A 13,739-nucleotide genomic window follows, 5' to 3' on the forward strand; every position below is an offset into this window, starting at 1 on the left:
TACCAAGAGACATACCCACAGACATACCCACATTACAACGGTCTAGGTTACGATTGTCCAGACTAGCTCGGCCAGGGCAAAGGCGCTTATGACTTTGTGCGGTGTCTGCTCCAGGCGGAGCCATACTGGGTTCTAGCCCCGGACTGAAACGAATATAGACCGCTAACTGCCGGCCAAGATTCTTTAGTCGCTAGAGAAATAGTCCATAGGTTTGCCATGGCAGCAGTGGCAGGCCGTTACAGCCAACTTCACACGTAGGAGAATGGATCGTATGTGCCGGCTACCATACCCGGCATCTCACGAAGCGTGGTTATAGTCTATATGAGGAATACATAGCGGCGTGGCCATCCAATGAAATCGCATTTCTGCAGTTAAGGAGCTTTGCATTCCACCCATGAATCAATGATCTGGACTTCCACTTTGCTTCCTGTGGCCGTACGAATGGCGTCTTGACACCTTCCTAGCCGAACCATGGGTGACATCATTGCTGATTGGTACCCGAATATAGTCTTACCCAGCAGGATGGTCCCGAAAAAGATAAGGTTGAGAAGTGTCTCTAGACGGCACTTGCTATAAAAGGTAGGGTAGTATACCTGTTCCTAAGCGAAGGCTTTCGAGCATACTTTTGTCCTCCTGCTTGGCCACTAGACTATAGCTTTGAGATAAGGGGCCTATTTATATTCTTTGCCACGATGACTGACGACATAGCCATTGTAGGATTTTCTTTTAAACTTCCTCAAGATGTCAACGACGTCTCTAGTTTCTGGCAGGTGCTCCAGGATAGGAAGAACTTGATGACCGAGTGGCCAGAGTCTCGTATTAAGAATGGTTCGTTCGAATCAAGCAATGAGGGCAATGTCAGTTAATCATGTTTTGTATATTGCAAACTTGGTCTAATATGCTACAGCTTCGTTGTAGGGGAGGACACTTTATTACAGAAGACCCAGGAGCATTTGATGCCCCGTTCTTCTCTGTAACCGCGAAAGAAGCGGCTTCTATGGATCCAATGCAAAGGTGGACTCTTGAAGCATCATATCATGCTTTTGAAAATGGTTAGTTAGGTATCGAACAACACGACCGCTCTTATGTCACTGACGAAGGATATACAGCCGGAATACCACTCGATCGACTCAGAGACTCACGCTGTGGTGTATTCTCTGCTTCGATGACGGATGACTACAAGAGGATGATTGCACAAGACCCTGACAATGTACCTCGCATGGCAGTGACTGGAACATTTGCCTCAATTCTACCCAATCGCGTTAGCTGGTACTTCGACTTACATGGTCCCAGTATTCACGTTGACTCGGCTTGCTCGAGCAGCTTGTTGGCTCTCGATCTTGCCTGCCAGTCCTTACGGGCTGGTGAAGCCTCATCTGTTAGTATATACTTTTTATACAAAACGATCTATTGGTTTTCTCATGCTAATCATCCCATCAGGCGATTGTTACCGGGGCTAACCTGATTCTTGGCCCTACTATATACCAGATGTTATCATCACTTAATTTCTTATCTGCAGATAGCCGTTGTTACAGTTTTGACCACCGTGCAAATGGCTATGCTCGAGGAGAAGGTGTTATTGCCCTCGTGATCAAACCACTATCGGACGCTGTGCGTGATGGTGATATGATCCGAGCAGTTATTAGGTCTACTAGTTCAAATCAAGACGGCCACACGCCAGGACTTACACAACCCAGTCCTCAGGCACAAGAAGACTTGATTCGTCAGGTTTACAAGAAGGCAAATCTGCCTCTTGACGTCACTCGCTACTTTGAGGCTCACGGTAATAATTTGCACTGACAATATAAAACTCAATGCTGACAATGCATTTTAGGGACGGGAACACCAGTTGGTGATCCAATCGAGATGAAAGCTATAGGCAAGGTTTTCAGAACAAGCCGTTCACCTGAAGATCCTCTTTATGTGTATGTCAATGAGCGGGCATTTATTTGAATCTTAATTTCTAACAATATCGCAGTGGCTCTGTTAAAGCAAATATCGGACATTTAGAAGGAAGCAGTGGCTTAGCTGGCGTTCTGAAGTCGATATGTAAGTTTCTATACTCATCTTCTTCCCCTATACCTGGGCATTTCAGAGTTAGTGACTAATACCCCTTTAGTAATTCTTGAAAAGGGTATAATACCAGGGAATGCAAACTTCGAAAAAATAAACCCGAAAATCGACGCAGACTTCTACAATGTCAGGGTAAGTTATTATAGGTCCCTGGACTAATTTGTTAGGTTAACATCTTCGCAGGTTCCTAGTGAGAATGTCTCTTGGCCTTGTGAAGGTGTGCGCCGCGCCTCAGTAAATTCCTTTGGATTTGGAGGAACAAATGTCCACGTGGTTTTGGACGATGCTTTGCATTATTGTAAGTTGAAACATTTCTTTGTATTCTCTAGATGCGAGACTTTGTTGGCTTGAAAAATGACCACAGCTCTTGAGATATGCCCTCCACTTTTCATAGGATTTAAGTGTTAATTCCTTGCTACAGTACAAGAACGAGGGCTATCTGGAAACCATTGCACCACCGTGCTTCACAAAGCAAATGGTACAACGAACGGTATTACCAATGGTGTTACTAATGGTCATAGTAACGGGGTAAACGGTCACCTTTCTAATGGCCACCAAGCGGAATCTTCCTCAAGACTTCTTGTTTGGTCTGCATCGGATGAGAAAGCCCTTAAACGTATGGTTGGGGACTACCAAGCTTACTACGAGAGTCAAGTCTCGGATAACCCAAGCAAACTTGACGATTTAGCTTTTACATTGGCCAACCGCCGAAGTCATATGCTTTGGCGAGCATTCGCCGTTGCTGGCAACGGATCCCAAGATGCAAAACTTACAGCAGCTAAGCCAATTCGAAGTTCCACTGATGCTGGAATAGCTTTTGTATTCACTGGCCAGGGAGCGCAATACGCCAATATGGGCTCAGACCTTCTTAAGTATCCCTTATTCAAGACGACATTACAGCAGATCGATGAAATATATCAGAGCCTGGGATGCAAATGGTCATTATTTGGTAAGAAATGTGTGGGTCTGAGATGGTAGATTTAACTAATACTTGTATAGATGAGCTTCAGAATAAGGAGAATATCGACCGCCCTGAATACAGTCAACCCTTATCGACAGCCCTTCAATTAGGTTTGATCGAGTTACTAAAGAGTTTTGGCGTCGTCCCCAAAGCAGTGGTTGGACACTCATCTGGTGAAATTGCCGCAGCGTAAGTTTGCTTACCCCTGAATGTCTACTGTTATTCTAACTTGCGTCTTAAAGATATGCGGTTGGCGCACTATCGTTACTCGCAGCTTGCAAAGTATCTTACTTCCGAGGTCAGCTAGCTGGGCAACTTAGAGCTACAAGCTCTTCTCCAGAGGCTATGATATCTGTGAATCTTCCCGAAGATGAGGTCCAAGGGTATCTACAGAAGATCAGCACCGAGGTCTCGGCCCAGATTAATATCGCATGCATTAACAGCCCGTTGAACTGCACGCTCTCTGGCAAGGAGAGCGCCATCGATATTGCCAAGGAGAAACTCGACAATGATGGTATATTCGCTCAGAAGCTTAAGACCGGCGTCGCGTATCACTCTCCCTCCATGTCTCAAATTGCAGATGAGTATATACGCCAAATGGGATCTCTTGATGACAGCAACCCTAAGGGCATTAAGTCATCAATCCCAATGGTCTCGTCAGTTACCGGAAAGCCCGTTAAGCCAGCTTCGTTAGCGACGCCCCAATATTGGGTTGATAACATGGTTTCTCCCGTCAGATTTTCGGATGCCGTCGATGTTTTAACACAGAAGACATCAACATTAAAGGTAGGCCTAGGAAATATTACTGACCTGATTGAGGTTGGCTCTCACCCCGCGCTGCGTCGGCCAGTTCAGGACACTCTGGCGAAGGCCGGAAACAAGAAACAACAAATACGGTATAGTTACGTACTCCATAGATCCCATTCTGCGGTTCAGACCACTCTGGAACTTCTCGGGCAACTTTTCTGCCACGGGCACGCAGTTTCCGTCCCAGCAGCAAACCAAGAGACATCTGACAAATCAGCTCATCGCTTCTTGGTTGACTGTCCGAAGTATCCTTTCGACCACTCAAAGACGTACTGGGCCGAATCTCGTCTCAGTCGAGATTTTAGGTTACGTGAGAGTACAAAGGGCGAGACACTAGGAGCAAAGTTTTTCGACTGGAACCCGCTCGAGCCGAGGTGGAGGAACTTCCTCAGTGTAGAGACTTCGCCATGGATTGGAGACCATGTCATCAGCGGAACCACCCTCTATCCTGCAGCAGGAATGTTGATAATGGCAATGGAAGCCGTACAACAGATCCAACCTGACAGCCGCACAATATCAGGGTATTATGTAAAGGAGGCTCACTTTATGAACCCTATCGTAGTTAAGGAGGCCTGGGAAGACAGGACGGAGACTATGCTTCATTTGCGACCGGTGAAGAGACCTTATGAGAAAGAATCTACCTGGTCAGATATTACGATATATGCGTTTTACGATGATCGGTGGACCGAATGCTTTAAGGCTAGCGTCCAAGTCGAGTACGAAGACCCTACTCAAGCCGATATCCAAAGTGAACGCCGGCAGGCCCGTCAGCGGATCGCCGACCGGTTCCTAGAAGCGCAAACGTTATGCACGAGACCTGTTGACTCCCAAGTGTTCTATGAGGATGCTACCGAGCATGGATTGGCATACGGAGAGGCATTCCAAGTTATAGAAGACATTCGGTGGGATGGCAAGGCAAACACTATCGCTCGCGTCGACATGGCAAAGTGGAAGACGACTAGCCTCGTTCATCCCGTGGTTCTGGACTCGGCTTTCCATGCCCTGCGAGTCAGTACTACTCTCGGTTTGGACTTATCCAATGCTACAAACGTTCCCGTACGTTTGGTAGATGGATGGTTTTCGCAGACTGGATGGCAACAACCTGAGACGTCTTCGGTCAAATGGTTCGCGACGTCTGAAGTCAAGGGCGGCCGAGAAAGCGAGGAGGGTTCTATTTACGCATTAGCAGATGATGGGTCTGTGTTGTGCACAATGCAAAGACTAGTGACCGGAGTTGTGTCAAGAAAAAATGAGGGGAGCCAGACTGGCAAGAAGCTGCTGTACAGCATCGACTGGAAACCACAATTAAGCTTGATGGAACCGAAGCAGCTCGAATCTGCAGTCGACGCCGACACTTTCGTTAGGGATGAGAACACGATGTTACTTCACCATCAGAAGCTGACTTTCGTCCTGGACAAAGTCGTCTCCAAGACGTTGAAATTGCTGTCCGGAGAGAAGGGTCAGAAGGTCCCGGATTCTCAGAAGAGGCATATAGAGTGGCTTGAACACCACATCAAGTCAGTCCCTGCCGAACGGATAGCTGAAGATATAAGCGAAACTGAACTCGAGGTTCTCCTACAAGAAGTTGAAGCCCTTCACCCACCATGGAAACTACACACAACAGTAGTACGTCGTCTAACTGATATCCTGACGGGTGAAATAGACCCGTTAGAGGTTATCTTTGATTCAAACTTGGCCGATGTGTTCTACGCGGACATGTTTGAGCACGTGTGCGACGATAGAATGTTGAAATTCCTGGACCTCGCCACCCACGAGAACCCTAAACTCCGCATCCTCGAAGTTGGTGCCGGAACTGGTGGTATGACATCCCGCGTCATTGCCGCTTTAAAAGAACTCGAAAAGAAGAGTGGCGCACTCAAGTTCGCAGAATACACGTATACTGATGTCTCACCTGCTTTCTTTGACAAGGCGACGGCACGATGGGAGGATTACAAAGAAAGGATGACTTTCAAGACGTTTGACATGAAGCGTAGCGCTGAAAGCCAAGGCTTCGAGCCGGGCTCTTATGACTTGATCGTCGCCGGAAGTGTTCTACACGCTACAGAGGATCTGGTGGCTACGATGAAGAACGTGCGCACTACCCTTAAACCGACTGGACACCTCTTGCTCCTCGAGGTTATTGCACCTCAGGATGTCGTCACAAACTTCACATTCGGTCTCGTGCCCGGATGGTGGGGTCGTCGAGAAGAGTGGCGAGGCCTATCCCCTGCGATACCCGAGAAGCAGTGGGATGACGTCTTGAAATGGACAGGATTCAGCGGAAACGACCTTGTCCTAAGGGACTACAAGAGTGAAGAATGTCACATCTTCAGTATCATTGTATCGAAGGCTGCGGAAGAAATCCAAGAGGTGGCCTCCAACAAGTCGGGACTTGTCCTTGTTGTTGATAACCAGTCGGACGAGCAGAACGAGCTGGCTAACTTGATCCACACCAGCATTGTTAAGTCGCAAGATCAGCAGGCTCGTATCGTGGCTCTCGACCAGGTCGCAACGGCAGGCTTATCCAAGGATGATACTGTGGTTTGCATTGCTGAGATGAGCAAGCCTTTCCTCGCGACGCTGTCTGAAGACAAGTTCAAGTTGCTTCAAGGACTCTTGAAACATGCACAGACCTTGCTGTGGGTTACTTCGACGAGCTTAGAAGACAAACAGTACTCACAGTATGGCGTTATGAGCGGATTCTTGCGGTCTATTAGACACGAAGAAAGCGAAAAGCATATCGTCACAGTCGCGATTGAGTCTCAAGGAGAGACCAAGGAAGGCTATGCTCAATATGTCGCCAAGGCCTATAAGGCGGCGTTTGAATCGCAAACCGGCGAGCTAGAATACATTGTCCGCAACGGCCAACTCACTACGGGCAGGGTCGCAGAGGATATCTCCGGTAACGATACGCTCCGGTCTCTTCTATATCCGCAATTGAAGCAAAAGCCTTTCTCGGAAGGACCGTCACTGAAACTTGCCGTTGGCGAGACTGGAACCCTAGACTCGTTACAGCTTGTGGAAGACGTTGCGCAGCAAGCTGAGCTTCTCCCGCACGAAGTAGAGATCGAGGCCAAATCGTGGGGTCTAAATTTCAGAGATGTCCTGTGCGCTTTGGGCCGCTTGGAAGACAACGAATTAGGTGTCGACTGTGCTGGCGTCGTGACAAGAGTAGGACCCGACACCAACCCGGAGATCCGGCCAGGTGACAGGGTTTGCATGGTTTCGATAGACTGCATGCGAACACACCCACGCGCTTCAGACAAGGCCGTTCTGAAGATTCCTGATGGCCTTTCTTTCGAGGCCGCCGCGTCGATTCTAGTTCCTGGCATGACAGCCTACTACTCCATGATCGAACTCGCCCGTGTTCGCAAGGGCGACAAGGTTCTCATCCACTCTGCCGCTGGTAGTACTGGTCAGATGGCAATTTGGATGGCAAAGTCGAAGGGCGCAGAAATATTCGCTACGGTTGGATCTGATGAAAAGAGGCAATTCCTTAAGGATACCTTCGCCATCCCCGATGATCACATCTTCAACAGCAGAAACACCTCATTTGCCCAAGGAGTCTTGCGAGTGACCAACGGATATGGTGTCGACGTAGTCCTCAACTCTCTTTCAGGAGATAGCCTGAGGTCGACTTGGGAGTGCATGGCGCCATTTGGTCGCTTTGTAGAGATTGGCGTGATTGATATCAAGGCTAACTCATCGCTACCTATGGCCGGCTTCGCCAGGAACGTCAGCTACTCAGCTGTTGACTTGCGCTATGTCATCCTTAAGAACCCAGAGCTAACCTACGACCTTCTGAAGGCCACTATTGGTCTCTTGAATGAGGGTACTGTACAGCACCCTGGCCCGCTACACCCCTACCCCGTGTCGAAGGTCGAGCAGGCGTTCCGATACCTCCAGAGCGGAAAGAATATTGGACGTATCATTCTAAATGTTGAGCCTACTGACGTGGTTCCGGTAAGCATTCCGTATAATAAAACAATTGGCAAAAAACGCAAACTAACGTGTGGTCTAGCAACTCCTTCTGGAAAGGCGATCGTGGAGATTCGACGAGAATGCATCCTACGTGATTGCCGGAGGATCCGGTGGTCTTGGTCGCGCTATCATCAAATGGATGGCCGAGCGAGGCGCAAAGTACCTAATCGTGCCATCAAGATCAGGTAGCTCGAAGCCCGTGCTCGCCGAAGTCATCTCGGACTTGGCAAAACGCGGCGTCAATGTCTTCGCACCTGCATGTGATGTATCTTCGTCCGAATCTGTTGCTAAGATACTCGAAGAAGCTGGACGCACGATGCCGCCTGTCAAGGGTTGCATTAATGCTGCCATGGTCCTCCAAGATGCCGTGTTCGACAACATGACCTTCGCCCAGTGGGATCTCACGATTAAGTCCAAGGTTCAATCAGCCTTGAGCTTACATGAACTACTACCCAAGAACCTAGACTTCTTTATCCTCTTGTCCTCACTTAACGGTGTGTGCGGAGCGTTGGCACAGTCTAATTATGCGGGTGGTTGCTCGTTCCAAGATGCGCTCGCACGGTACCGCGTTGCGCACGGCCAAAAGGGAGTCTCGATTGATATCGGCTGGATGAGGAACATCGGTATTGTAGCAGAGACGGAGGCATACCAGCGTCAAAGAAAGAGCTGGGACGACATGCAGAAGATTGACGATAAGGAGCTTCTGGCCCTTCTCAGTGTGCTCTGTGACCCTTCGGAGCCTGTCCCGTCGCCCACCGGTAGCCAAGTCATTTTCGGCTTGCGCACACCGGCTGATTTCCTGGTCAAGGGTCAGACACCTCCGTCTCTGCTAACCAGGCCCTTATTTTCTCCGTTTTCTCACGTTGTAGGAGAGGCCAAGAGCGCCTCGAAGGACGCTGGTGTAGATTCAGCCGCTCTCTTCAGATCTACGGCAGATGCTAGCGAACGCATCCAAATCGTCATTAGCGCATTGACGCAAAAGCTGGCACGCTCTATGGCCATCTCGGCTGACGATGTAGAGCTGAACAAGCCGCTTTCTAGTTACGGTGTCGACTCCCTGATGGCGGTCGAGCTGCGCAACTGGATCGGAAGGGACTTCCAAGCCAGCGTGGCTGTTTTCGATATCATGGGCAATGTGCCTGTTTCAGCTATCGGAGACTTGGTTGTAGCTAAGAGCAGTGTTGGGAAAAGCCAGTAGTGTATGAAAGGATGGTGATGAAACTTTGAGATACCAGGATCGTGGATTGGTGTATGTTAGCTATTTTTATATGATGTCGCTCGTAGCGTATTCAATCATATTTATCTATCTGTCGTTAAACTCAAACTTCGAGCCTATCTTTATTTGCCTACCTTGTCACTATATGATTCTTAACATCCATCTACTTAGTTCATCAAAGGGATATAGCTCCTTTACACAACTAGCCTATCTTAAACTTGGATGAGTTTGTTACCTTGACGGTTTATTATTCCTTATTACCGTATTAGGAATGTTACTCCGGTATTCCGATCTCCGGTTGGTTCTAGCGACTCAGAAGCTTACCTTGAAGTTGAAGTGTCATAAGCCCGAATACGGATGACCCTTTCAAAGGTTACATATATCCACGGTCGGGCCCGGCGCGCACTGACCATTATTAGCTGACACCTGGCGGCTTAATGATAAATATATATAAAACATTAACTAGGTTAGGTGGTTACTTGTACACTTAAGTTATATTCTCACGAAAAAGTAGAAGAAAAAGTAGTATAGATTTCGGTTAGATTAATTGTATAAACATGGCTGTCAATTATTACCTACCTATGTAGTCGGTTTGAGGAGGAGATATCTTGGTTTGAAAATATAGGGTAGGATATAATATGTACATTCTTCAAGTATGGAGGTGAGCAGCTACCCCTAAGCGTGGCCGGTGCGCGTCGGGCCCGACAGCGGTCTTCTTATGGATACCTATGTATAGGTAACCTTTAAAAGGTCATCCGTAGTGGGGTCAGAAGGTTCTTTAGTGAATCTGTTCTACCAGTAAAATGTCTGGGAGCGATCTGATAAGGCAGGGTCCGGGCATCTGGTAATAGGATTCTATTCCCGGAACTTCTTTGTTAGAGCAAGCGTGGATTAATCTACAGTGCCACTAACAGACTAGAGGAGTTACAACGGAATACGAGTAGTCGTCTGGATTTCCGTTTTTTTTGTATGAATATAATATTCAATCTTCACGGCGCCGAGATCGCACCCTGGGTTTGCCGTTACGTGTTCAACCCAAGATCCGACCCCTATCTCCGACCCCTATCCACTAATAGACAGAAAGAAGGCATGTTGGATCTTGTTCCAACATATCTCGGGTTGCTTACTTGATAATTCCGACCCGAACCTGATAGGGAATCTCGATAGGGAGTCTCGATAGGGGCACCCCTACCCGGGTGTTCAATGTATGGCAGGGGGACGATTATAAATCTCACCAATGCAGTCAGCTGTTAGGTACTATACGTTGGACTCCTTGCACCAACATCCTAGCGAGATATATTATGATATGTATAATGGTAATGCAGCTGTGCCTGTCGCTAAAGACCCTTTCCTCTTATCCTTGGGATTCCATATAGAGCATCGTATACAGCATGGCCACCCAAGACACTGAAAAATATCCGGCCAACACCGAATCCGTGGAGCCGGTTGCCGACTCAGCACAAGTAGAAATAGATCCATTATTGGTAAGTTAACCACTTAACGTTCCTATTCAAATGAAAAAGACAGAAATGCAACGTCAGCCTCGGGGTATAGGATCGATAAACAATAGAGATACCATATAGAATGCCTAGGCAACAATTGCTAAACTATTGATAGGTAACCTGGAATGGTGATGATGATCCTGAGCACCCTTATAATTGGTCCCTAACGCGCAAATGGATAATCACCATCCTCCTTTCCAATGGAGGCTTGGTGACTCTCATGTCTGGTGCAATGCTGGCTCCAGCCCTCAAGAGCATCGCAGAAGACCTCAAGACAGACGAGGAAGAGGCTCAAATATTCCTTTCTATCTTTGTATTGGCCTTCGCATTTGGTCCTATGGTCCTGTCGCCACTTGCCGAGGTTTTCGGACGCCGGCCAGTATGGATGCTATCGAGTTGCTTTTACATCCTGTGGAACACCGTCGCCGGCTTCAGCCAGACACCAGGTATCCTCATCGCGAGTCGTATTCTTTCGGGAATCGGGGCTAGTGCCGAGTTCGCCATTAGCAATCCTGTTCTTGCAGACACTTGGATACCTGCAGAACGCGGAACTTCATTTGCAATTTCCACATTTATTCCTCTTCTAGGACCAGCACTTGGGCCTATCATAGGAGGTGCTGTCTCGCAATCAATTGGGTGGCAATGGACATTTTGGATCCTCTCTATATACGATGGTCTTCTCGTGATTATAGCGTTATTTGTATTTTCGGAAACATACGAAGTCATCTTGCTCAATAGAAGGGCAGCTAAGTTACGGAAAAGTACGGGGAACCCCTACTATACCGCGACACAAGCTGCATCTGAGACCTTGAGAAGCAGGCTATCTGTTTCTCTGACCCGACCTCTGCGGCTACTTATAACCCAGCCCATTCTACAAGTTGTTGCGATATTTCTAGCCTACAATTTCGGGATGCTTTATCTTGTCCTGTCGACATTTGCCACCCTCTGGATCGAGCGATACGGGCAAAGCGAGACACAGAGCGGACTTAACTATATCGCTCTTGTCATTGGCTATACCATTGCCGCGCAGGCCGGTGGCAGAGTGATGGACCGCTTGTGGGCATACCTAAAATCCAAGGCCGGTAACAACACTGCACCAGAATATCGCGCACCACTCATGATTCCCGGAGCTATCCTTATCCCCCTCGGCCTGTTAATATATGGATGGACAGCAGAGAGGCATTTACCCTGGATAGTCCCTGATCTCGGTATTGTCATCCTCGGCTGCGGCATCATCAACAACACACAGTCAATGCAGGCGTACGTGATGGACGCCTATCGCCAGTATGTCGCATCTGCGTCGGCAGCTTCGCAGTTTCTGCGCAGTATTGCCGGATTCGCGTTCCCTATCTTCGCGCCGGCGATGTATCAGAACTTAGGGTATGGTTGGGGTAACAGCGTCCTTGCGCTCACGTTTGTTGTCATTGGGTGGCCTGCCCCTTTTCTTCTATGGACATATGGTGCCAAGCTGAGGGCAATGGGAAAGCCACAGAACTAAACAGTCAAGTTTTGGTAGAAGATACAATATAAATTGATATGTCATTCAGGAGTTAACCATGTCACTATTGTTCGACCAACGCGTGTGTACCTGAAAATGGAAAGGAAGGGAATTGCTAGTAATGGAATCGCTTGACTTAAATGTTGTAAACAGAATATAAACACAACCAAGATACGATATATCTCTAGCGAATTTCCCCAATACTAATCCTCGCCAATCTGGGCAAGTTCAAAGTAGCCGCATAATAAATACCTATAGTTACTTATGTTAGGTACCTATCTAGGTACGTAAGTAAGGAGGTTGAATATAGAACCAGCTTGTCACTATTTATTTTTACTACTCGTATATGGAAGCGTTCGTACAGTAAACATATGAATTTATAGTTATCTCAACTACCTACTCGATATAACTACCTTAGGTACCCTTTAGTTATTTTAATTCACTGATATCTTAAGCTCTAGCAGTCCAAAGTGTGTTCCATTTCGTCTCAGGGCGCATTTAAAACGTATCTAGGTAGGTACCTACCTATAGAGATAACATGTACAATAGAAAGCTCTAAGGATATCAGATAGCAAGATAAACATGATTCATGGAACATTTTCAAACTTTGTTTGCCCTCTGATGCCGTGTGTCATGCCGTGCGTCGTTCTGAAAAACTTTGCTTGTGATTGTTCATCGTAACTTCCTCGTCGACGCTGCGCACACTACCTCATGGTGGTCTATGCAAAATGGTTCCACACAGGACTCGAGATTCAACAAGAATCTTGAGTGTTTATGTACCTACCTAAGGTTACCTAGGAAGGTACGTCTTAAGTTACGTCTTTAAACTAAAAGGTATTCGTCATGCGAGCCCAGGAATAAGCTGTTATTTCCTTCCCATTGTCCAAATACCGTGAATCATTGGACTAAGCATGACCAAAACAAATATCTATTTATTCTTCAAGCCAGAAACAAAGTTCAGCCTTAATCTTTCTTTGAGAAACAGACAATCCAAACAAAGTTCCTGTCCAAAACAATTATTTATTTTCCTTCCCCCATACTCTTCGGGCTTGGGTATAAAACTATACACCCCTATACCTTCTCCTAAACACACACACCTTTCTATTCAACACATATATTCAACGAACAGTTATATTCAACTCTTAAAACTACAGAAATCCGAACAACTGTCCTAAAATCTAGAACAAAATGGGCATCCAGAAGAAAATGGCTTCGCTCGAACTCAGCGACATCGAATCCAGAAAAGCTATACTTTCCTTGAACGAGCCCGAGGAAGACGCGACGCCTAACACAATGGTCCTCTCCACCGTCAAGGAGGTTCCAACATCTACTCCCAAGACGACCTTCTTTTCGCTACCACTGGAAGTACGGCAAATGATTTACAAGGAAGTCTATGAGATGAACTGGACCTCCGACGGTATAACAGACTGGGCCCAGCAAGGTTTATACTATTTCAAGACCTCATTTCCAAGCATTGGACTCAGTCGAGTGTGCAGACAAATGTACAGCGAAGTTACTCCGTACATCTATAAGAAAGTGAGCATAGGTCTTCCTCTTGGAGACTGGGATAGATTCTTCTACGAGGTTGGCCCCCACAATATATGCCATAAGTCGAAACACCCTTACTGGGGCCACCCTAGTGGGGGCCACCCATTTCCCATACAAAATCAACGATTTCGCATATTTATATTTAATTCAAGA

General features: G+C 47.2%; 2 protein-coding genes across 2 annotated transcripts; both read left to right on the top strand.

Annotated features, from left to right (window-relative positions):
• Positions 1 to 692: 692 nt before the first annotated feature.
• On the top strand, positions 693 to 9,020 carry F4813DRAFT_400491 (uncharacterized protein; the record flags this gene model as incomplete). Its single annotated transcript, XM_049248273.1, has 12 exons — positions 693 to 857; positions 908 to 1,052; positions 1,110 to 1,378; positions 1,441 to 1,783; positions 1,835 to 1,925; positions 1,979 to 2,049; positions 2,120 to 2,205; positions 2,257 to 2,371; positions 2,495 to 3,022; positions 3,073 to 3,223; positions 3,277 to 7,804; positions 7,863 to 9,020. The coding sequence occupies 12 exons, from the start codon at positions 693 to 695 to the stop codon at positions 9,018 to 9,020; spliced, it is 7,650 nt and encodes a 2,549-aa protein (XP_049094986.1).
• An 833-nt stretch (positions 9,021 to 9,853) lies between these two features.
• F4813DRAFT_376325 (MFS general substrate transporter) lies at positions 9,854 to 12,190 on the top strand. The gene is made up of 2 exons (XM_049245105.1): positions 9,854 to 10,522; positions 10,656 to 12,190. Exons 1-2 carry the CDS (start codon positions 10,430 to 10,432, stop codon positions 12,036 to 12,038), a joined length of 1,476 nt encoding a protein of 491 aa, XP_049094987.1. The 5' UTR covers positions 9,854 to 10,429; the 3' UTR covers positions 12,039 to 12,190.
• The last annotated feature ends 1,549 nt before the right edge of the window (positions 12,191 to 13,739 follow it).

This window comes from Daldinia decipiens (assembly GCF_022478715.1).
Source record: "Daldinia decipiens strain CBS 113046 unplaced genomic scaffold F4813scaffold_55, whole genome shotgun sequence".
NCBI lineage: Eukaryota > Fungi > Ascomycota > Sordariomycetes > Xylariales > Hypoxylaceae > Daldinia > Daldinia decipiens.

Coding starts and splice junctions, on each gene's coding strand:
- F4813DRAFT_376325 (XM_049245105.1), top strand. CDS start 10,430: ATGGCCACCCAAGACACTGAAAAATATCCGGCCAACACCGAATCCGTG. Junction 10,523..10,655: donor TAGAAATAGATCCATTATTG/GTAAGTTAACCA, acceptor AACTATTGATAG/GTAACCTGGAATGGTGATGA.